Source organism: Antechinus flavipes, chromosome X (genome assembly GCF_016432865.1).
Source record: "Antechinus flavipes isolate AdamAnt ecotype Samford, QLD, Australia chromosome X, AdamAnt_v2, whole genome shotgun sequence".
Taxonomy (NCBI): Eukaryota; Metazoa; Chordata; class Mammalia; order Dasyuromorphia; family Dasyuridae; genus Antechinus; species Antechinus flavipes.
Window position 1 is genome coordinate 37,051,217 of NC_067404.1, and position 25,118 is coordinate 37,076,334.

The following is a 25,118-nucleotide window of genomic DNA, read 5'->3' on the forward strand; positions in this document are numbered from 1 at the left end:
TAGCTCTTATTTTATAATCCTATATCTTCTTGTCAAAATGGGCCAAAACAGATTTTATTGAAATGGTCAGAATTGTTTTCCTTTGAATTTAGAAAAGCTTTTCTCATTCATATGTGAATGCCAATTATGTCAAGAAAGAAGTGTTTATTGAATATTCTGCCGATACTCCGTACTTGTAGGCATATCAGAGTAGAACGGGAATATAAAGCAATAATCCTAGCAATTGAATTGAGGAGAAAAGAAAGATCCTTGTGACGCAGCTCAAGAACAAGTTAGGAGTCGTTGTCCTCCCTCACCTGTTTGATTCTGGCATGTTCTTCCCGGCAGCCTCTGTTCGTTTCCATCATCAGGATCAAGTACAGGCAATTAGAAAACAAGACATTGTAGAAAAGGCATGCTAATCATGTAGTTTATAATTAAGTTCAAGATGTCCTAAGAAGAGAGGAAGAACCGGGGACCTGAGTCATTTGGAAAAGCTTCTTAGATGTAATACTGAAGTTGCCTTATATTTTAGAAAGGACATTGATGAGCTGGGTTGTTTCCAGGAGAAGCTGAGCAAGATGGTCAGGGGACTAGTGACCAGAGTGTCTACACGTCTCTTGGCCACACTGAGTAGGCAGGGGTGAAGAGAGGAAAGAAGAAAGAATCAACATTCATATGTGAGAGGAATTAGACTGTTTGGCCCAGTCCCACCCCATTTAAGACATTTTTATAACTTTCTTCCTTTCCTTATATATTATCCATCACTGGGTGAAAGGATCAACTTGCTAACAATGAGAGCTTCCCCAAAGTGAAATGGGCTTCTTCAGCACAGAGTGGATTCCCTCTTGCTGGAACTCGTCAGATAAAATGGATGCTCACATACTGAAGGTATTGGAGAAGGGGTTCTTGGGTAGGGATGGCTTGACTCTGAGTTTTTTTCAACTGTGAAATTCTGTGACTTGGTATCTTTTTATATATGCTATAGATATATGTATTGAGGACACTGTCAAAGCAATCAAGTAAAGTTTGCTCAGAAGAGAAGATTACGTACAATGTGGTGGCTAGAATAACAAAATTGTCTCTCCTTTTGATATGCTCAGGGCTCCCCAGAGGGAATTTGAACAACTTAATGTTCAGCTGGGTAAAAATATATTTGGTTGAGAATCAAAGGTTAACATAGCCAAATGTTGAATTGTTACCATATTTGGGGGCTTCAGCCTGACCTGGAAATACATACAAAGGAAACCTGAAAAACTGTGGCAGTCCTCTTGGGAGTGGCCTGGAACGCGGCAGCTTCAGGTGACTGTAGGTGGGCTCTACCTCAAAAGGCATGTTCGAGGCTGGTCCTTGTTCCATTGGCACTGCCTTTAATGTGCTACCCATGAACACGTTGTAGCCAGATCAACAGTAATTGCCCATATACTGTTATCACCATCTGTCCTCTGGTTTTCAAATCCACTTACCTAATTGAATTAGAATGTTCTTTTGTTGTACAGCTTCCGTTTTAAGTGACGGCCATCCATGTGTAACTGCAACCCTTTTGGTTAATAACCATTGCCTTCTGTTCTCGTTGATGGTCTTTACCATGGTATTTGGGAAAGGTAATTTCTTCACTGGTTCTTTGAGGCTGACTTGGATATGGGTAAATTTCACCGATGGTCCTGTGAGAGCCAAGTTTGTTACTGACCTGGCACAGACCAGTGCACACTTCATTGGGAAGGTGGCATTTGAGGTGGGCTTTAGAGGTAGCTCGCAATTTCATGACTCACTTGGGAAAGGCAAAGATTATGAAGTGAGTGCCTTTGGCCAGAGGCATGGAGGTGGGGAAGTACAGGGCATGTCAGGTAGCCGGCAAGTAGTCCAGGTTGAGTGCCTAGAGGAGAGTGAAATAAGGAAAGATTGGGTGACACTATATTGTGGTGGGCTCCCTGGACTTAGCTTGTCATCTGTATCATGACTGATCTCAACATCTGAGTGGAGATGTGCTGGGAACATCTGGAGGAGGAGTGTGTGTGGAGCTTCAGAAGAGAAGTCAGACTTGACTGGGGATACAGATTTAGGAGACATCTGCATGCCCATGGAAGCTGTGACTGTGGTGAGATATGAGATCACCAAGATCAGAGACATAAGACAAAAGTCTTAGGCAGTTTTAAGCTATTAAAAAGTTTTTTGCTAAACTTATTATATTTACTACTTTAAAGTGCACTGAACTAGGTGGCGCAGTGGATAGAGCACCAGCCCTGAAGTCAGGAGGACCTGAGTTCAAATCTAGTCTCAGACACTTAATGTTTCCTAGCTGTGTGATTCTGGCCAAGTCACTTTACCCAATTGCCTCAGCAAACAACAACAACAACAACAACAACTGAGGCCAAGGATAGAACCTTGGAGAGCACCATCAAGGGTTTGAGAGCAGATGAAAGACTTACTGTAGTGCCCAAGGTAACGCTTACCATCCCAGGGTGAGCCAAAGATTGAGGATGAGACAGTGGTAGACTGAATGGACCACTGATATATTTGGAAATATCCCATCAGTACAAAGTAGAGATGAATTTGTGCCTCGTGTATCTCTTCCAAGTGTCTCTGAATCTGTCACGTCCATTGTTTCTCATGGTACGGCCATTCTGTTCCATTCATCCTTACATGCTATAATTAGCTAATTCATTCACTCCCTTATGGGCACTTAGTTTGTTTCCAGTTAATTGTTGTTACAAAAATGCCTACCGTAAATAATTTGTACATGAATCCTCTTCCTCTTTTGTTTTTAATGTCTTTAAAATGGGCCTAGTAATAATATTGAAGGGTCATTTAAAATTGCTTTTGTACATTGACTGGCTGGACACACAACTCTGTCCACAAAAATTCCCTTTCCCATTCAGGACTTTGCCAAAGTCTTCTTTGTATCTCGAAATGTTTGTGTTTGTTAATGATTAAGTTCATAATAATAATAAGGAGCATTTAACCAATTTAATTGACTTAACACAAAACTGTGCCTAAGAATTTTTGTGCTTACGACAAAGGGTATAATTGGGGAAGTTTGGGAGGGGGAGAAGAAACTGCACCGGGACATCCTGAGGTCTTGGTACATGAAGGAATAGACACTGCTGGGATGGGTGGGAGGGGGAGAAAATACACCCTAGGTGTTATGGGTACTTTTACATGGGTCATTGCTCTGGGATAATGCTCCTGATTTCTTCCACCCTAGTTAAAGTTCTGTATCCATATGCCTTATGTCTCTTATGTGAATCCTGATATATTTATCTAAGTTGAGAACTTGAACATGGTTTTGAAATAAAAGGATTCATTAGAATGTAACTTCATGATATTTTTGGTATATAGTATTCAGGATTTAACAAAACTTCATTTTGGCTAATAATCTTTTTCTTCCTTTTTTTCCACAGTATACAGTTTGGAACTTTCTTCCAAAGAACCTTTTTGAACAGTTTCGAAGAATTGCAAATTTTTATTTCCTGATCATTTTCCTTGTCCAGGTAAGGCCTAGATAAGTGCAAATGTCATTCTTCAGGCAATTTGTTATTCTTTCCATCATTGGAAATTGAATGCTTTTATTGAGTTTCATTAAAAATGAAGGTTGGCAATAGAGGGTTTTGGATTTGATATGTATGATCTTTATAAGAGGAAATAGACAGTTGTGTCATTTATATATTTCTCTCATATATGGTCAGGAACTTAGAGCTAGAGGGATCTTAGAGATCATTAAGTCCAAACTCTTCAGTTGATAGATGAGGAAACTGAGGCATATTGAGGTTAAGTGACTTTTCCAGAGTCACACAGGTAGTAAGTGGCTGAAGACACATTGGAACTCGGGCCTTTCTGACTGCAGGCCCAATGCTCTATCCACTACCTCACATATTTGTACTCATATTCATGTCATCTTATATCTTAGTAGTTATTTTTTAAAAAGGCTTAACGAAGGGTAGGATTTCATATCTGTCCATTAGAGAATTGACATTGGTTTACATAGTCATTTTCACCTTTCTTTACCCTCATCCAAGCTTATAGATTGGCCTGCTGTCCTCAATTATAGATGTTGAGGTCTTCATCAATTATTAAAGTCAGTGGTTAGGTGTTATACATCATCTTAGAAAGGACTTGGTCTGGTCCTTTCAGGATAAATCCTTTCAGATTCGAAAGCTAGTGTACACAAGAGCCACATGTTTGGCTTTTTTTCCCCCCCTTACACCAAGACCCCTAATTTGACTATTGCGGCTGGTGGGATGTCAGGCACATATACACATCCACAAATATGGAGCTCTTGAGGATTGTCTCAGTACGTTATTAGAGCTCTTTTAACCCAGTCATGGCCCTTAAAGGCCATATTAAGATTCTTCCTTACATCCAACCGAAGGCACTTTGTTTCAAAGAAACTGCAAATCCCATTCACTGTAGTGAACCCTCTTTATTTGCTGGGATCATGGCCTCTTCAGATCCTATCAGGGGATGGGCAAGTGGGTTAATTCTCATTTTTCCTGGATTTTGGACTTTCTTGAAAGATTAAGGGCACAGGCTTTATCAGTAAGCATCTGAGGTAACATATGGTTAGGAAGCAGCCACTGATACTTTCTCCCACCCTCAAGTTATGGGGTAACAGTAGAGACATGGCTTTCTGTATAGCTTTGTGGGGAGTACATCTGTAGGATTTCATCGCAGGGGACAAATTAAAGGTCAGAAGCCCAGAGGAAAAGAAAATCAGAGGAAAATACCACACACTGAAAAGATTGTCTTGTTTGTTTGTTTTTTCTAGTTGGTTCAGGTGTGTGGGTGTGTATGTGGGGGTCATGATGCCAGCCTGCATTGGTGGAAGGAACTTTCCTTATATGAGAGTTCTCTCCATCAGTGAAATCTGGACCATTATCTATATGTCTACATGCACCTTTTCTTTTCCTTCATCTGCTTCGAATTTTTTCTTTGTATTTTCGTTCAGCTCAGTATACCTGGCAAATAGCAGGAGCTTATTGAATAAATGTTCATTGAATTGGACAAGTGCTTTGGCACGGGGGTAGAGAGTATCAATTCTTAAATCTAAAATATTATCACCAGGAAGGCTGAAATGTCATTTGGGAAATTTTAGCATTTAAGGAAACCTTCAAATGGTTCTTTAGGTACTTAACACCCTCAGTAGTTGTTAGCAGAGTGAAACAGACTGACTCTTAGTTTTCTGGTGATTTTGGCAAAAAGCCAAGCAAAGCCACCTGTACACACATGCTCACACACATAGACACACATTTTAAAAATGTGAAGTGCTAGTTAGCATTTCTGAGATGGGAGGGATGTGGGGTGCCCTCCAGGGAGTCCATGTATACCTAGAACTGAACTTTGACTTGGGGAATTATCAGCCGGAGAGCTGATCTTCATGCTACATTCCCGTGCCTTCCCAAAGTGGGGGCGACATCTGCGGATTTGGCCTGGGTGCCCCAAGAACATTCCTTGCTCTGGAGAATTCCTAATCTCCCCATGCTTTTGACTGTACAAATATAGCAAGAGATGGGGGATTCTGGGAGGGGGGAGTACAGTGGATCTTCAGGATCAAGATTGGAAAAGGAGGAAAATGACAAGAGATGAAGTAATTCCTGCCCTCAGAGAGTTTCCGAGTGAACTTTTGAGGTAGGGATAGGGTGAAATGCATCTGAGGCATGCCACGGGAAGAGTGTTAAGGTCAGAACCAGAGAAGCTGCCCCTTGCTCTCTGTGTGATTGTGAGGAAGTCATTGCTGGGTTAAATTCCTTAGATGTAAAATGTTGGGGGATGAGGTTTCTGGACTGGATGACTTCTGAAGGCCTTTCTAGTTCTTGACATTGTACAGTCTTAATGACCGACTCATATGTTCAAGGAAGGGTGATTTTGTCAATGCAGAGACTCCTTTCACCTCTACAACCCTCTGAACCTTTTTGGACTATCTTTTGGGAACAATGTGAACCTTTCATCCACTCCCCCTGCAAGAAAATAAATAAACCTTTTGTCATCTGAATTACCTTTCATGGAACTGACCTTCAATCTAGGATTCTATAAATCTTTCTATGTGACAGTCATAAGGTACAGAATGAAAGCTGGGAAGGATCTCAGGTGCCATAATGTCTGATCTCCTCATTTTCCAAATGAGGCCTCGGGAACAAAGTGACTCGTTAGGATCACATAAATATGTGAACCTATCCTCTGACTCTGTGTGTACTGTTATTTCCTTGTTCTTCTTGGCCCCAGAAGGCAGCACTGGAAGCACAGGATTGCTGACAGGCAGATCTGAGTTGATTGTCAGAAAAACTTCCCAACCAGAGCTATCCCCAAGTTGAATGGATTGACTGCTTTGGGAGGACAAGGGTTCTCCTTCACTGCTAGTTTCCTCCAAGTGGCTGGTTGAATATGTGTTGGAGTCTTTGTAGGGGAAATCCTTGTTCTGACATATTTTGGACTAGAATCCCTTCCAACTCTGGGGTTCTCTGATTCATGGGATCTTCAATTTAGAGCTGGAAGAGACCTCACAGGCAGCTAGTTTACTTTACAAAAAAGGAAACTGAGGCTCACGAAGATGCTAAAGTCATATAGCTAACATATGGCCCAGTTGAAATTTGAACTCAAATGTTCCCAGGTCTAAGTCCAATACTTTACCCACCATTTGAGATTTTGTGAGAGAAATTGACCTCTTCCCGGTTGGGGCCATTTATTAATACCCGGTCTCCTAATAGAAATGGGAGAACTTCTTGGCAAAGTTCAAAGTGATCTCATCAGCGCTTGGTGTTCTCTTACATTTGATAACTCAGAAATACTTTGTGGCCTCTTATCCATTTCTGAGGTCCATGTAGTTGAGGCTCCAGCATCTCCCAATGATTTTCCAAGCATGAATAATTTTCGGGAGAGTGGTAAGCAGGTCTCATTATCCTTAAAGCCAGTAGGGCAGCTTGCCCACAGCCTCCCGATGCACGAGGAGCAGCCTACCATAATCATAAGGCAGAGGCCTCATGACTGTGCTGGGGTCAAGATTGTAGCAGGCTGCTTGACTTGGCTCTGCCAGAGCTGCTGGCTTTTGCATGAATGAAAATTGATCTCTACCCTGGTCCCCGAAAATTAACCGGGTTTGGTCTACATGTTTGTGAGCAGAATATAAGCTGTGGTGGCCACACATATAAATTAGGACTGTAGCATCAATAGTTTTGGAGCAGGAAGCTACCTCAGAAGCTATATCATCTAGTCCCGCTTCATTTTACGGAAATGGAAAATGAGGCCTAAGGAGGGAAAATGACATTCCCCAAATAGCATGTGAAATCCATTAGGCCAGGGACTGTGTTTTTGCCTTTCTCTATGTCCCCAACACTAGCACAGAGTTTGGCTCATAGCAGGTTCTTAATAAATGCTTGTTGACTGACAACAGTTGACCTACCCGAGATCACGCTGATAACGGGAGAGTTGGGACTCAAACCTTGGACTTTTGACTATCGATCCAGTATCCATCCAGCATCCATCTTGGTTACTTATACTTTGCTTTTGTTTTGTTCTGAATTGGATTTTTCTCTGTGCTTAGGTCACCGTAGATACACCGACCAGCCCTGTGACCAGTGGACTCCCGCTTTTCTTCGTGATAACTGTCACTGCTATTAAACAGGTAATCCGATACTGCTTATAAATAACAAGTGATACCATTCACATGGCTACTCAGCATTTTTCCTTGGGTGGGGGAGGGAGAGGCGAGGCACATATCGGGGGATTGCCTTGCACCTTAGTTTTCATGCTCCTGACTTGTCTTCCATTTACATCCTTTCTTCTCATTGCTCACCATTCCCCTTGTGAGCTGATCATATGCCCTCTCATATGATCAAATAGATCAGAGCTCTCTGCTCCTCTCCTGTCATTTCGAGGATGGTCCTATTGAATATTGAACCAAATTCCAGAATGTTCCTGCAATGCGATTTATCTTCCTTCTTGTTCCTGCTTTCCTTTAATTTTTATTTTATATGAACCTGTGATTGTTTCCATGTGGGGAAATTCCCAGTGTGAAAACTCCTTTCACTGATGCAATTCGATCACCCTGTCCTTCCATCAGTAAACTTTTTCTGGGTCACATGGACAGGATATATCAGGTTGGAGATTTGAACTTGGGTCTTCCTGACTTTAAATTTGGCTCTGTATCCCTTTCTCGTCTCCACATGAGGAACAACTATTCTCTTGTATCCCTTTATGTAATGACCGCGTATTTAAAATCAGCCGGAGTCAGGAACTCAGGTTAAGGGAAAAACCTTCAGTCTTTATTGAAGTGAAGAGGTGAAAAAAGATTGCGATAGCAATATGGGCAAGAAGGATTGCGATCGCAATATGGGCAGCTATGACAGGAAGCCAGCTAGCAGAACGAGAGAGCTCTGAGCTCTCCTCCCTTTCCTTTTTTCCTTCCCCTGACTCCACCCACCAGAATTGTCATTTCCTATACAACACATCAGGACTTGCACAAAGAGTGGGCGGGGACCATTCTTTCTCCAAGCTTATATATTAATAGAGTATGGTCCAATTACTATTTAGCCTCATGTGCTTGGGACCTCAGTGCATCAACTCAAGCCTCAGCCCATTACATCTCCCGCTTTCTTTTGTTTTAGAACACAGGTGATCATGCCATCTCAGAGAGAAGGGGAGGAGATGGCTCAGTGGGTAGAGCACCAGCCCTGAAGTCAGGAGGACCTGAGTTCAAATCCAGCCTCAGACACTTAACAATTCCTTGTTGTGTGACCATGGGCAAGTCACTTAACCCCAACTACCTCAGCAAAAAGCAAAAAGAAGAAGAGAAACAAAAAGCTAGCAGAGTGAGAGATGTCTGAGCTCTCCTCACCTTCCTTTTTCCCTCCCCTGCCTCCACCCACCAGAATCGTCATTTCCTATACAACACATCAGGACTTGCACAAAGAGTGGGCAGGGGCCATTCTTTCTCCAAACATATATATTAATAGAGTATGGTCCAATTACTGTTTAGCCTCATGTGCTTGGGACCTCAGTGCATCAACTCAAGCCTCAGCCCATTACACCTTTATGCATCTTCAGCTTGGAATAAAGATTAAATAAACACGGGTCCTTCTGTAGGTAGCCTAGAGAAGCATTGTAGCATATTATATAGGATTCTGTACCTGAGGGCTATGTTCAAATCCTACTTCAAACACTTGGTAGCCATATGACCCCGCACAAGTCACTTGCCACCATTCTTGTTTTCCTCATCTGTAAATGTCAGTAGTATTTGTCTGTAGTAGAAGCAAAAACAAAGGCTGATGTAGGGATCCCATAGGCTGGCATTCAAGTCATATGGCTATGTGACTGTGCCCAAGTCACTAATCTCTCAGTACCTCAAGTGAGTCTTCAAGACTACAGATTTTAGATGCCTTATCTGCATTTGTGGTAGATCGAAATGAAACAGATTAAATCAGGTTTGGAGCCAAAAAGCCAAACACATTAAAAAGAAAAGCAATGTCACTTATTACTCGGAATATCTCACCAGATTTGCTATGTCTTCAATGTAGGCGTCCTTTCTAATGATACGGATCGCCATCAGTCCATGCTTACTTATCCCGAATGACTCCCATCTGTGTCCTCCCCTAAGTTTTCCCCTGGGATCCAGCCACTGTCAGCTATTATTTTTATCCTTCTTCAAGGACCGACCGTGGTCGCTGTTGATGATATCTGGCCTTCAAACTCTCTTCTCAGGGAGGGGGAAGCTCTATTGCTTCTTTTAGTGACTTGCAAACAGAATGTAGACTTGGAGGGATTGGGAGAACAAGTGGACTTGAAATCCTTCAAATATACCTTGACAGTTCTGGGTACTCGGCTTATTAAAAAATATATTTTTTGACAGTGATTTATCAAGACACTTAAAAAAAGGGACCCAAAGAAGGCAGCTATTCTGAGCTCTGTTAAGCAGCAGGGGGCAATTCAGATCCCTCTCTTTGCTCTTGGGGTTCTCTGCCCACCTCTTGCCTGTCACGTATGGCAAGAATATCATATGAAGACCTTGGCTGTTAAATAAAGACCTTAAGAATAGTTTCTCCTGGGACTACAAAGATTATTTTCTTAAACATCACTGAATTGCTATTTCCAGGAATAGCCATGCCGAGTTTTCAGAAGCCGCTCCCGATTCATCTTCCCTCAATTAACATTCAGCCCCTTGTCATTTCATGGGCATCTCTGGAAGTACCCTCTGGGGGCCATCATCTGGAATTGTGAAAAAGAAGAAGAAGAGATTAAATACAGCCCACAGGAAAGAAAAGGGGATGGGGAGGAAGAGAAAGAAATGATTAAGAAATTTTTCCTTTTAATAAATTTTATTGGATGCCTTTTTAAAAAATCACATTCATTCCTGGATCTGTTCTTTCCTCTCCAACTCCCTTTTGCCCCTCACTCTTTAATAACAAAGAAAAGCAGTTAAGAAACAAACAAACAAACAAACAAAAACCCTAACATATTTTAATGTGATGAGCCTGTATGTAAGTCATGGTATCCCTCCAGAGCGTGGAGGTTTGTGTCCTTATTGGGATCCTGTATTATAATGAGTTTCTGTGTTAAATTCACCTTCCTCATTCCATTTTTCAAACAGTTGTCTTTAAAGGGAGCAGGATTCATTGCGGAAAAAGGCTAAGATCTGCACCTAGAACAGGTGCAGCTGTGGACCTTGCCTTTTCCTTTTTCCTTTCCTTTCTTTTCCCTTTTCCTGTCCTGTAGTTGTCCTGTCCTGTCCTTTTTCCTTTCCTTTCCTGTCCTTTTTCCTTTCCTTTCTTTCCCATCCTGTCCCATCCCGTCCCATTTCATCCTGTTCTGTCCTGTCCTGTCCTTTTTCCTTTCCTTTCCTGTTCTATCCTATCCTGTACCTGTCCAGTCCTTTTTCCTTTCCTTTCCCGTCCTGTTCTGTCCTATCCTGTCCTGTCCCGTCCTTTTTCCTTTCCTTTCCCAACCTGTCCCATTCCATCCTGTCCCATCCTGTCCCATTTTGTCCTGTTCTGTCCTTTGCTGTCCCTACCCTTTCCCTACCCTGCCCTACCTGGTTCTGCCTGGTCCTGTTCTTCCTTCTTCCTTTCCTTCCCTCTCTCCCATCCATCCATCCAAGATAAAAGGCACAATGTGAAATCAAACAGTCCTGGTTATTGTTAGTTTGTGGAACAAATGAAAGCATTTTGCTTAACCTGAGCCTCAGTTTCCCTATTGGTAAAGTCAGGGGTTGAACAAGATGGTTGCTGAGGTCCCTTCAAGCTGTAGTTTTAACATCCTCTGTACAGGTAGCCTCTAAGCTGACTTATGTTCTAAATCTAGTCTTATGATAATAGGATCTGTTCTGAGGAGATAAAAAGGACCCAGAACACATCGAGCCCCAAGCTTGTTCTGGAAAAGGGACTACAAGACTTGGAGTGTAGGGTACTGGATCTCTCCCCGCCCCCACCTCACCCTTATTTAGCCATTGACTAAAGACAGATTCTTCTACCTGAGTTCGATCTGGCCCCAGACATTAGCTGTGTGACCTGGTTTGCCTCAGTTTCCCCATCTTTAAAATGAGCTGGAAAAGGAAACAGCCAGCTACTCTAATATCCTTGCCAAGAAAACCTCAAATAGGGTCACACAAAGAATCAGACGTGACTCAAAAATGACTAAATAGCTGTAGCAGTGGAACCCTAATCACATCAAATTATTTTCCATCTCGTTGTTTATTTACCTCATGTATAACATGGGAATAATAACATTTATGGTACAAATGGCCCTGAATTATCTCACATAAAGTAATGTTTTAAAGTGTCTTCTTAGTATAAACCAGTAGGTAAATGGTATATGATTTTAGCCTCTGGTTTGAGACCTCATTCTACCAATTCAGATAGTCCTTCCTCTTTAATTTAGCAGATTACTTAGAATATTGCTAGAAGCTTAGAGAACTCTTGCTCATGATTACACAAGTAGTTAGCGCCCTATGTGGGATTTGAACTCCTGGCTTTAAGCTGGACACTCTCTCCTCTGTGCTATGCTATCCACGTGCTCTTTTACATTTCACGTTTTTCACTTCATGTTTTTTTCTCCCACATACACGGTTTCATAAATCAAGCCAGCATATTCACTTGTCATTTTTGATAGCTACATCACATTCTATTGCACGGTTCCCTTATATGCCTGAGTTGCCAATGCATTCCCACTTATCTTGGTAATACAGACCATTTAAAAACAATTAAGCCATTTCCATCAGGGCCAACGTGATTGTGCGCCTGCTTTGTGTTATCTAGTGCCTTGGATCTTTGGAACGTTCCCTGGTTGACAAGATTTCCCGGGAGGGTGATGCCTAAAGTGTGACTGGAGAGCTTGATGATGCCTTTTTCTAGGGGCTGGTTGAATTTGTTAATGTTTTTGCTTCATTCTGAGACTGGGGAGTTTTTGTTTTTTGTTTTTTGCATCTAGGGCTATGAAGACTGGCTTAGACATCGAGCTGACAAAGAAGTAAATAAAAGTGTAGTTTATGTTATTGAAAATGCAAAGCGAGTCAAGAAAGAGAGTGAAGCGATTAAGGTAACTTCCACTTTCATTCCTTGATTTCCTTATTTTTAATGTTTTATCGATGCCTTTAAAAAAAACCACACACACACACACACACACACACACATCCTAGTAATTTCCAGATGTACTCTCTTCTCCCCCTGCCCTCCACCCCGGTGACCCTTCCCTTAAGTTCCACACAATTACCACATCTGACAGGGAATGCTGAGATCCATATTTAGTCGCCAACAAAAGGAGGCATTTATTCTACTAATTTCTGGAACCTCATGAGATTGGTCACCATAATTACATAGTGGTGATTTTCTTTTTCTTTTAGAAAGGAATATACTTGTTTTCCACAAAGGCTTAAAACTCAAATACTAATAGAAATTATTTCCCTTCTCCCTACCTGTCAAAATGATGGTAAGAGGAAAAAAAAGATGATTAGAAAAGCATCTGAGGCCAGATTTAGAATCAGATGCTCTTGACTCCAGTAGCGTGCTGATAGATGTTTCACAATCAGCTATGTTACACTTATAAATTTAATTTATACTCTTAACATTTTCTCTACCATTTTCTTAAGTCTAGAACAGCAACAAAATAATCATGCCATGTATTTGTAGCATTTGCTGCTTTTCAAAGTGTAAATACTCAAACTCGGCTCTCATGAACCTATCTGAGCTGGCTCTACCATACTCATGGATCCAGGTATCATTTGAGCCTGTTTTGGGGATGCTCAGGGAAGTCTTACAGATAAATTACAGCTCATGGGAGATTCTTTTCCCATACTCCCAAATCTTGTTCAATTTATTCCTCAAGTATTTATGGGATAAGTTCTAGTGAATCCGAAATAAACCTAAAGATGTGGGCAATACAGAAAGCCATGGGAAGGAATTATCTGAGAGTACAAATCTGACCCTTTTAAAAACAATAAAGAATGTTTTCTTGATGCCCTTTTTAAACCATTACTGTCATTCTGATGAAGTCCCCCACCCTCTGTGATAAAACCTTTTCATAGTAACAAAGAATTGTGCACCTCTTAAAAGTGGGATGAAAGAAATCACCACATTGACCTTGTGGATCACTGTACTGGAGGGTTTAGAGTTCTACTTTTCTTTTTTTCTTTTCTTTTTTTTTTTATTATTATTATTTTTTTTAAAATAATTTTTTATTGATAGAACGCATGCCAGGGTAATTTTTTACAGCATTATCCCTTGCATTCATTTCTGTTCCAATTTTTCCCCTCCCTCCCTCCACCCCTTCCCCCAGATGGCAAGAGTCCTTTACATGTTGAATGGGTTGCAGTATATCCTAGATACAATATATATGTGTAGAACCAAACAGTTTTCTTGTTGCACAGGGAGAATTGAATTCAGAAGGTATAAATAACCCGGGAGGAAAAACATAAATGTATCTACTTTTCTTTTTTTACATTATTTTGGTTACCTCCAAATTATTCTCCTGGTTCTACTTGCCTCACTTTGCACGAGGTCATTAAAGTCTTCCCAAATTTCTCTGAATTTTTCATTTTCAGATTCTGATTTATATCCCATTCTCTTCCTCCATTCCTCCCTTGCAGAATAGACTTAATATCCCAACTTTGCATTGGCAACCTGTGATTCTCAGCCGCACATGGCTTCTCATAACTGAAGGTCCGGGTCACAGAATTTTAGGATAATCAGTAAATATATGTCTGTTTTATATACCATTATACCTGGGATCATGTAAAAATTTCTCAGGTGAAAAGGGTTCGCTAGTGGAAAAAGTTGAAGAAACTTTGTTCTAGAGTGTAAAAGTATAGGAGGGGAGTCAGAGGACCTGAGTTCAAATGTCACTTAGGATGCTTCTTGCATGATTTTGGGTAAATCATTCGATTTCTCTTGGTCTCAGTTTTCCCTCCTGCAAAATAAGCAGGTTGGACAACTTGGTTTAGAGGTATCTTCTGGGGCTAGATCTAGGATCCTATGATCCCTTAAGGCACAGGCAGCTTTGGCCAGATCTTTCCCCATCTCCCTCTTCCTCATCTTCTGCTCTACGCCCAGGCTGCTGTCCATAGTGTTCAAATCCTGACTTCCCACGATCTCATCATGTGGAAAATGCTCTTGCTTCATGGCTACCTCTCTCCTTACCCCCCATTCTGACTCAGTCTGATCACTGAGGCTGCTCTCAGCTAAGTGTTGATTGGACGAAAGTCCCATCGAGTCTAAGGTGATAACAAACCTTAACCCTCTGAGGGAGAATAACTTGCTTCCTCAGAGACAAACTTGGCAATAGAGTCCAGATGTTCACAAAGTGCAGTCTGGGAGCCCTTTGCAGATGTTCTATGAGATCAAAACTTTTATTATTTTAATTTCTAATATCGTAAATACTTAAAAAAAATTTTTAACAGGCAGTATTTCTAGATACATGACATAAAGAAAAGCTCCTTGGGGGTGCTCTTAATATTTGAGTATAAAGGTAGGGGCATCTAGGTGGCACTGACATGGATAGAGCACCGGTCCTGGAGTCAAGAAGACTCCTTCCTCTTTCTGAGAACAAATAAGACCTCAGACACTTACACTTGCCCTGGGTAGGGCACCTCATCCTGTTTGCCTCGGTTTCTTCATTTGTAAAATGAGCTGGAGAAGGGAATCAAAAAACAGTCCAGTATCTCTTCCAAGAAAACCCCAAATGCAGTCATGAAGAGTTGGCCACGACTGAATAATATAGACAGGAATGCCGAAGCCTTAATCAGGGGCTCATACTCTTCTAGATTTTAACCTCAGAGGTTAGAGGGGGAGGGGGCAAGTTACTTGATAAAAGTGATAAAAGGACATGGCAAAAGAAGAATTAGTGCCCAGATCTTCCACCTCCCAGCTCAGTGGCCAGGCTGTTCTGCCAGATAGTTATGGAACATGGATAGAGATGTTTTTGAATAGAATACGCACTATTCTTGGAATCAACAGTTGCATGAAGTTGTACCTTCAAACAGATCCCTTCTTCACCTTCGCAAGTAGACCTATAGCACACTGGGCCTTCAGCCAAATCAGATCCTCATGGGGTGAAAGAAGGCCATTGGGCACATTGCCTTTTCAAAACCAAGAATGGTGAATCAGGGAATGATAGGAAATGTCTGTAGGCCCTTTGGAGCCAGGTATTCAATCAGATGTATATCCTGGGCATATTACCTATGAAGCTTCGGTATGGGGGGAACAAAGCCTGGCGGTGGGAGAGGCGTAGACATAATGAATGTTCAAAGAATAGCCAATTGGGTTATTGTGAACAAAATGTGGTTAGATTAGAAATTCTCAACCTTTTTGGTGTCCTGGACCCCTTGGGCATTCTGGTAAAATCTATGGACCTCTTCTCAGCATCATGGGTTTAAAAGCAGTAGCTAGAATGCATAGGATCACAAAGGAAATCAATTATTTTGGAATGTAGTTCTTAAAAAACAAATTCATGGGCTTCATTAATTAGAGACTCTGTAGACCCATGGATGGCTTCTTCACAGCCCTGAATTTCTAACTCACTTTATTTGTTCATATTCAGTTTAACTCATGGATTAAGGACTCCTCTGTGGTAGACCCAGGGCTAGGTTCTGGGAGCGATGAAGATGAAAAGGAAATAACAGCTTCTGCCCTCAAAGACATTTGGAGAACACAGATTGGTTCCATATCATATCAGTTGAGGTAGTAGACATCTTGAGGAAATTGAGAAAGGTTTCTTAGAGGATGTGGCACCTGAACTGATCCTTCCTTCACAGAAGCCAGGGTGCTAAGAGGAGAAGTTGAGGAAGATGAAAGTAAAGGGAATAGTCACCATCCTCTAGCAGCTTACATATTGATGATTTGCAAGTAAATATCAAAAGCTATAATTAAGGATACAAGTTTTATATTTTCCTTTGAAGAAAACATAATATTTAAATGGCATTTTAAATACTTGAAATATAGGTACGTAAATATGTGTGTATTTTGGCAAGGCAGTAAGTTTTAAGAGACTTGCCAAGAGTCACACAGTCAATGTCAGGTGTCTAAAGTTGGATTTGAACTCAGGTCCTCCTGAATCCACGGCCGGTGCTCTATCCATTATGCCATCCAGCTGTCCTTATTGAACTACTTTATTTTAATTAATTAATCGACTTACTTATTTGTATGATTATTGCTGAGAAAATTGGAATTAAGTCACACAAGCCACATGGCTAGTAAGTGTTAGGTGTCTGAGGCCAGATTTGAAGTCAGGTCCTCCTGAATCCAGGACCAGTGCTCTATCTATTATAGTGCCATGTAGCTACCCCCTATTGAAATATTTCCCCCCAAATCTGATACATCACTATAGATGCATAATATGTTACAAATTGTAATAAAGCATTTCTGGGTTCATTGAATGCTTCTCTCTAGAAGGTTTGTGGCAGGTTCTCTTTTATCCAGGGTTTCTTCCCTTCATTACAGGAGCCTGTGTGCTCCTAGATGAAGGAATCATTTGTTGTGTTTAGAACTAAATGTTTTATTGATGTTTTTTTTTAAATCATTGTTGTTACTTTCACCATGCCTAGAGGCTATTCCTTCCCTTCTTCCCCCACCCATTGGCCTGAGTGTATGCCATATGCTACCTCTCCAGTTCACCACCTCCCCACTGAGAGAAGAGAAACATATTTCACTGTCTGTCCTCTGCAGTTAGGAGAATGAATTGATTATTAGGGTGCTGGCTGACTGTTTGGCAAGTGGTCCGTCCATAGGTGAAATTGTTATACGTTCATTTTGGGGGGAGTGGGGTGGAGGGAATGTAAAAAGAGTAGAGGTTTCTGATGATCATACATTTTGCTTTTTTCCTTGTATCCCAAAGGTCTAGCCAAGAGACCTGCACATAGTAGGTGCTTAGTTAATGCCTACTAAATCAAGTGAACTTGCTTATAAATTTCTTTCAGACAATAAAGACAGAGCCAGCCCAGAATAATTATACTCCAGCCAATGTGTCTTTCCTGATCTGTCTGTCACACAGACTTTTCTGTGAACACATTTACGAATAAAGGCATTTGGACGTATCTGGAAGATATCATTGTCAGTCATGACAGAGAAGAAATGAGAAATGTGATCCCCAAGTAATTGGTGGAGGGCGAAGGTCAGCCTGGGTAGTCTATGAGTCTCTTACAGTGCCAGAGGATTTTTGTTTTGTCCTTATGACCTTCGGGGAGGATTCTTGTCATTTAAACAGTACAGTTTCCCCACCTTGCCATAGTGCAGTACTCTGATCAGTCTCTTGTCTCCAAAGGGAGGTCTTCGGGGCTAATCTACTGTGTACATAGAATTCTCTATGAGAATTCCACCTGGAAAATCAATGAACGCCTTGAAAACAGCTAAGCTTATTTCTTTTTATTCGTCTTCTTTCCAGGTTGGCGATATTGTTGAGGTACACGCAGACGAAACCTTTCCTTGTGATATTATCCTCCTGTCATCATGCAATGATGATGGGACCTGTTATGTTACAACAGCCAGTCTTGATGGGGAATCCAACTGCAAGGTATTGTAGCAAAAACAGTCTGGATTTTTTACTTTCAGCTCGGAGTAATTAATCTTTTGGAACGAATTTGTGTTTTTCTGCTGTCTTGGTAGGTCTCGTTGGGAACTAGCTTTGGTGAAGCTCTCCTTGGGGGTTATTTATCCCTCAGTTTCATCTGCACAAGTGTGCTCAGCTTGGGTAGTGCGAGTGGAATTCCAAAAGGCAAAAACAAAACAGTCTTTGCTCTCAAACAAATTCCTTTCTACTGGGAGGGATATCCTGTGGTCTTGGATAAATAGGGTGGGAGAAAGGGCCCTGACATCTGTGAGGGGGTAGAATAGGGGAAAGCTTCCCAGAAGATCACAGATTTCAAGCTGAAAGGGAGTATAGAAGCTGAGACCAAGCCCTTCATTTTATAGATGAGGAAACTGAGGCACAGAAAATATGCTGCCTGCCCTAGATTACACAACTACTAAGTGTCTGAGGAGATAGGAACTTAGGTGTTCTTGATTCCACATCTAGCACCCTATTCATCTTGCCACCTCACGGTGCCTCCCAAAGTAAGCCTTGAAGGAAGACAAGGGTTATGAGAGGTTGGAGTGAGGAAAGAGTGAATCTCAGGTATGGAGGATGACCTATGGAAACTTAGGAAGCCGGGTGATGAAAGATCAAGCTCAGGCTAGGGGAAATAGTGTTAAATGGTGTCAAACTGTGGAAGGCCTCGAAAGGGTGGATTCTAGAGACAGGAAAGAGCTTTTGATGCTTCTTAGCAGTGGCATGATATAGGTAGACCGTTACCTCATAAGAATTATTTTGGCAACCGTATGGTGGCCTGATTGTGTAGGGAGGGGAGAGTGGAGGTGAAGGAGACCAATTAAGAAGCTACTACATTAGTCCAAATGAGGGGTAATGGGTCTTGACTTAACGTGATAGCCACATAAGTGGAAAGAAGTGGGGGAATAAGACAGGTGTACTAGGCATTTCTGAAATGTTTGTTGTATAGACTTGGCAGCCAACTGATTCTAGACAGGTGAGACCGGTTATAAATCTCTCAAACTGGGGCAGAGGCTGGTTAAAAAAACAAACAAATCTATAAAGTAAACCCCACTGAAATTTTTATGACCTTCTTTTATTTATGAGTGACTGTTTATCTAATTGATGAAAACTTGTTAATGAGCATATTCCAAGGCAGTAAAGTTGAGGCACAATTTCACGGAGCTGAACTTGCTGGCTTCTGTCTGGTGTTGACATTGAAACTTTTCCAAGTGAGGAATACTCTCTTGACAGAATGGCCTCTTTCCCAGGGTGCAAGTAATATGATTTGAAGGAATTTGATCTTCCCTTTCAGTCCCTTAGGGCACAATTTCATAAATTATTGTTGGGAAGAATTATGAATGTGTGAAAACACATTTACTTAAGCCAGTGAATAATGTAGTCACCTGCTCAGCTCTTGCAATGTCAGTTCCAGCCTGTCTCTGCCAGCTCTACTTGGTGTAATAACCCTTCAAAGCCATGGGGAAGAGAGGACTTTTATGTGCTGAGCCTTTGGGAAAGGAAGAGGAGACATCCTCTGGCCTCTGGCCCAAGGGATGCTAGCATGCCCCGGAGCTTAGGAGTTGGAGGTTTACCTGTCAGTTAAATGGAAGATTCAGTTGAAGTCCGTAAACTTTCCTTAGATGCCTTCTGTGTATCAGATGATTAATCTGCCTTTAAAGAGAATGGCATTTAATTTAGTATCATAGCATGATGTAGAACTGGGTGGAAACTCCACGGCGATCTCAGTTTTGACCTGAGGAAACTGAGGCTCAGAAAAATGATCAAGGTCACAAAAGTACTCTGAGAGATGGGTGTGAGCAGTCACACGTGAAATCTTCTCTTGGTCATGATTAAAAAACGGACAGAGCTTGAATCCTGAAATTATTTTCTGTTCTATTTGTCGGGAATGGAAACCTTTTAAATGACTTCTCTCTGAAGGAGCTAAAAGGAAAGGGGGGGGATTCAATTTCAACTAAGCTGCTAAGCATGACTCAGACATTTCCTTAATATCCCACTTAGAAAATGACACTAACCTTCCTCCAAAATGAGCCTTTTGTGTCTGCATTAGGCTTTGGTTGGGGATGGGGTGGGAGAATTGGAGGGGGGAAGGTGGCTTTATAGAATATCTCAACTGGCGCCATACCTTCCATGTGAAATTAATCAAGTACATAATATACAGCGAGAGAATGGTTCAAAGGCCTGAATAAAAGTAAGCACATAATCCCTCTCACCTCAATCTCAAATGTAGTCTCTTGGAAGCCTCTTAGAATTCATTAATAAAGCTATTTGGGTAATGGCACTCCTAATGCTGGTTCTTGCTCCTGGCAGGATTGGAGCATTTTCAATACTGAGAGGTGGCTGCTTAGTTTGTGTGTGTTGAGCTAAGTCAGTCCACTGTGGTGAGGGCAATAATGGGACTCAGTCCCATGAATAGGATAAAAATATAAATATATTCAATTTTTTTTCCGTTGGCTCCTCAGTTAATTACATGCATGCTGCAAACTGAAATCTCCCAGCAGTAGGTCATGACAATGGCTTTGAGTTCTTCAGTATCATTGAAATCCCAAAGCAGCAGGGGGAGCATCTAATTACCTCTGATACATTTTAAGAATAATACTGTACAACTTATTTCTGGGTAATATGCATCAATATTTGTAGGCTTCTGCCAGTGAGCCATTCTGTATTCCTAAAATTCTGTGGGAAGATGTTAACAAAAAGACCCACTTTTTTCTTTTTTCCCCTTTTTTTCCCTTCCCTTTCCCTTCTTTTAAATTTTGATTTCTGCTTTCGTCTAGACGCAATATGCTATCCGCGATACCAGTTCGTTTAATACGGCTCATTCCATTGATACCCTGCAAGCAACGATCGAGTGTGAACAGCCTCAGCCTGACCTGTACAAGTAAGGAGTCCCCGATTTCCTTTACTACTGTCTGTGGTCTGGTTTCCTTTCATGCAAGCATTACATAGAAATGCAAAGCCTTCTGCCAGCCCTCTTGCTTTTGTGTTTGCAGGAGCTGTTCCTTCCCTTGGCAGCAAAATGATTCAAAAATCAGCTCACCCTGGGCCTGGCAAAATCCCATCATGGTCCTGAGAAACTTGTTTAAGAGATTGTCCCTTTATTTTGAAATTTACCAGTTGTATGACTGTCTAATAGACATTCAACTCATGAGCATAAGGCTTCCCATTCAGAATGACAGGATCTTAGGAGTGGAAGGGACCTTTGCGCTAAGGCATCCAGACCATTCCTCTTCTCACCCTATCCCTCCCCCTGCCTTTCTTTCTATCCAGGACAGAGTGCCTCTCCCACTTCTCTTTCTGATTATTCTCACACTGACTTTAAAATAATAATTCTTTCCAGAATTTTCTTGGAGCTATAGTTTCAGAAATGCATCTTTTCTTCTTCTTCATTGGACACTTATGATGTTTTCCTGACCCCAGAAAATTGGCATTTTTCCTGAACTCCATTACTACTTAAGATTACTCACTGTAGTTCAAGGATCATAGAATCATGAAATGATGGATTTTAGAGCTGGAAAGGATCTTAGAAATCACTGAGTTCAATCCTTTCATTTTGCAGATGAGGAAACTGAAACCTAAAGAAGTTAAGTAATTTGCTCAAGATCACATGAGTCGCATGTATTTGAGTCAAGACTTGAACCCAGGTCTTCTTGACTTTGGGTCTAGTGCTTTTATCTACTACCCCATGCTACTTCACATGTGGAAATTCTTTGAAGACCCTGGGATATAATTGACCTGAGTCAGGAGATGGGAACTCATTTAAAGCAGTGCTCTTGAGCTCAAATAGCAATAGATCCTTATAGACTGCATATTGGCTTAGAAAGCCACAAATTAGCATTATTTATATTGTATTTTTCTTAAATTTGCTGACCTGAATGTTTGTGGCAGGTCTCTTTGTAGTGGCCAGAAACTGGAAACTGAGTAGATGCCCATCAATTGGAGAATGGCTGAATAAATTGTGGTATATGAATATTATGGAATATTCTATAAGAAATGACCAACAGGATGATTTCAGAGAGGCAGGAGAGACTTACACGAACTGATGCTGAGTGAAACGAGCAGGGCCAGGAGATCATTATATACTTCAACAACAATACTATAGGATGATCTATTCTGATGGACCTGGCCACCCTCAGCAATGAGATGAACCAAACCAGTTCCAATGGAGCAATAATGAATTGAACCAGCTACACCCAGTGAAAGAACTCTGGGAGATGACTAAGAACCATTACATTGAATTCCCAATCCCTATATTTTTGCCTGCCTGCATTTTGGATTTCCTTTACAGGCTAACTGTACAATATTTCAGAGTCCGATTCTTTTTGTACAGCAAAATAACGGTTTGGTCATGTATACCTATTGTGTATCTAATTTATACTTTAACATATTTAATATGTTTTGGTCATCCTGCCATCTGGGGGGGGGTGGGGGGAAGGAGGGGAAAAATTGGAACAAGAGGTTTAGCAATTGTCAATGCTGTAAAATTACCCATACATATAACTTGTAAATAAAAGGCTATTAAAAAAATTTGCTGACCATTTCCTAATTATATTTTAATTTGATTGAGAATTTTATAGGGATGAATTTGATGCCTAATTTCAAGCATCTAGATGTACTCTCTTTTACATTGTGTGTAAAAAACAATTAACTGAGCAGCTGGGTGGCACAGTGGATAGAACTTTGGGCCTAGAGTCTGGAAGACCAGGATTCAAATTCAGCCTTAGCCGTTAACTAGCTATGTGACCTTGGGCACGTTTTTTAACCGTGTTTGCCTCAGTGTCCTCATCTGTAAAAATGAGTTGGAGAATGAAATGGCAAATTATTACAATATCTTTGCAAAGAAAATCCCAGATAGGGGTCACAAAGAGTCAGATGTGACTGAAACAACTGAACAACAACAATTTTTTGACAAAAGAATTTAAGCTCACTCAAGAGCTGCCTGTGTGGTTACAGCATTCTCCTTATATATCTCCCTTTTTTCTTCTTCATTGGCATTATTTGTCATTGTTTTCTCAGATTTTCATTTCTTAAGGTCTCTTATCCTTCTTGGAATCTCTAAATCCTTTTTACTCATAATATCTCTAACCTTCCATCAGTCTTCCACAAAGAATTCACCCAACATAATGGAAGGTTTCATCTAATCTACGTATCATATAAGCAGCCAGGGCTCCATTCCCTCCTCTTAACCAGATTTAGATATAATTAGATAATATTCAACAATAGGGGTAAAAATACAGTACAGCATAGATAATGTTACTATGTGGTTTTCGAAGTCAATTTGGGACCTGCAGGAGTCCTTATATACACTTTAGCATCCCTCATTTCTATGTCAGTTTGCTACCACTGCCCTAAACCTTCTAAATTTCATGGGTACTGTAGTCAGTCTCAAAGCCTGTTTGCTGATTCTCCCTTCGTAGGATTGAAGTTGCTTGCTTTCCCTTGCAGCTGCCTCACAAGGGTTAGAAATAAGTAGGAAATTTTCCCATAAAAAGGATGACATTCTTGCCTTTCTTCTCCTCTCAGCCCTACAAAGCCCCAAGTTCCTGACTCTTGATGAACTACAGCATTGTCACTTCTGGCTCTCAGTTTCCTTATTTGTGCATTGATGTAGTTGGACTAGTTTCATGGATACACAACACAGCATTTTCTCAGCATCACTTTGTGACATGGAGGTTTTCTACTTTATTCTGAAGGTCTATATAGGTCCATTTTTTACATTATTTGATTCCTGCTGATGCTGGTAGTGGATCAATATCAACTGAATGTAAGAATGAAATATCATTCTGTTATGTTTTTTTCCCCCAGATTTGTTGGGAGGATCAATATCTATGACAATAATGCAGAACCTGTTGCCAGGTTAGTTCCTTTCCCATTTATTGGTTCGTTGTTGATGATTCTATTGTATCTTGTGTAACTATTTTCTAATACTTTTCCTTTTGAGAAAGAGCTGCCAGAATGACTAGCCCCAGATTGACTGGCCTCCCTCTAAGCTGTGATGTACTTGTCCTCTGGTGCTGGTGGTGAATTATTACTCTAGGATGCATTGTGGTTGTTATCAATGGGGCTCGGGAAATATAGATGCACCGTTGTGGTCCGGGAGAATCAACGTATGGACTGGAAAATTGTGGGAAAGTTACTTGCATTTAAAGTAAAGTGAGACAATTATTTGGGTAATTAAGGTCCTTGGAACTCACATACAATTTAAGGAGAGAGATAGGATGGTATAGTGCATAGAGTGTGAGACTTGGAGCCAGGAATACTTGGACTTGAGTTTTACTCTTGATAGGTACTAGCTGTGTGCCCTGGGCAGCACCCGAAGATGGTAAATGATATTTTCTGGTGGTGGAAAAAATATCCATACTAGATATTCTCCACACATCGGCCACCGCATGCTTATATCTCCGCATCCTCCCAAAGAAAAAAATACAAAAAACCTTACACGAAAAGTATAACATACCTTAAGTTAGGCTCTCGATTGCCACTTTGACCAGAGCAGCCGTAAGATGTTATAAATGTGGTTATGAGTTAAGGACCTGAAATGTACCCACTTATCCCTGCTTGTGGAGAAGGTTCATATTTTCTACTGGTATCTGATTTTTTTCTCTTCTATTGTTCTCTCTCTATTTCCTTTTCTCTCTGCCATTCTCAGGCTTGGTCCCTCTCTATCTCTGCCCCTTTTCTCTAAGTTTCTAGCTCTCTTTGTGTTTTCTCTGGAAGTGTTAGTCTGTCCTGCCCTATTTATGCCTGCTGGAGATTAGCTTTGGACTTGTTTGGAGGCCTGAGCCCATTTGTTGGCTACACAGAAACCCCCAGTCAGAGGGGATGTAGGGAGGGGGAAAAGTGCCCCAGAAATTTACTGGTGATACTAGATTTTGTGGATAAACAATATTCGCTTTCTGTTTAGGTCTTTGGGACCTGAAAATCTATTGCTGAAAGGAGCCACTCTAAAAAATACCAAGAAGATTTATGGTGAACATTTTAAAGAATTTACTTATCAGATATATGCCTTATAATGCCTCTGAATAATTTTAAATAACCAGAGCAGATAATAATAAATGTTAATGGAAACCTATTTCTAGGTGTTTTATTTGTTATAATGTGACATGCTTAAAGAGAATATAAAT

At 41.0% G+C, this 25,118-nt stretch overlaps 1 protein-coding gene across 6 annotated transcripts in view; it reads left to right on the forward strand.

Annotated features, from left to right (window-relative positions):
• Nucleotides 1–25,118, forward strand: part of ATP11C (ATPase phospholipid transporting 11C) — a 202,272-nt gene that overhangs the window by 89,381 nt on the left and 87,773 nt on the right. For all 6 annotated transcript variants that reach the window (XM_051969093.1, XM_051969089.1, XM_051969087.1 and 3 more), the window contains exons 3-9: nt 3,381–3,470; nt 7,514–7,594; nt 12,391–12,498; nt 17,833–17,961; nt 20,772–20,875; nt 23,800–23,850; nt 24,899–24,963. In XM_051969093.1, coding sequence (XP_051825053.1) covers nt 3,381–3,470; nt 7,514–7,594; nt 12,391–12,498; nt 17,833–17,961; nt 20,772–20,875; nt 23,800–23,850; nt 24,899–24,963 — 628 coding nt within the window. The remainder of the gene's footprint in view (nt 1–3,380; nt 3,471–7,513; nt 7,595–12,390; nt 12,499–17,832; nt 17,962–20,771; nt 20,876–23,799; nt 23,851–24,898; nt 24,964–25,118) is intronic.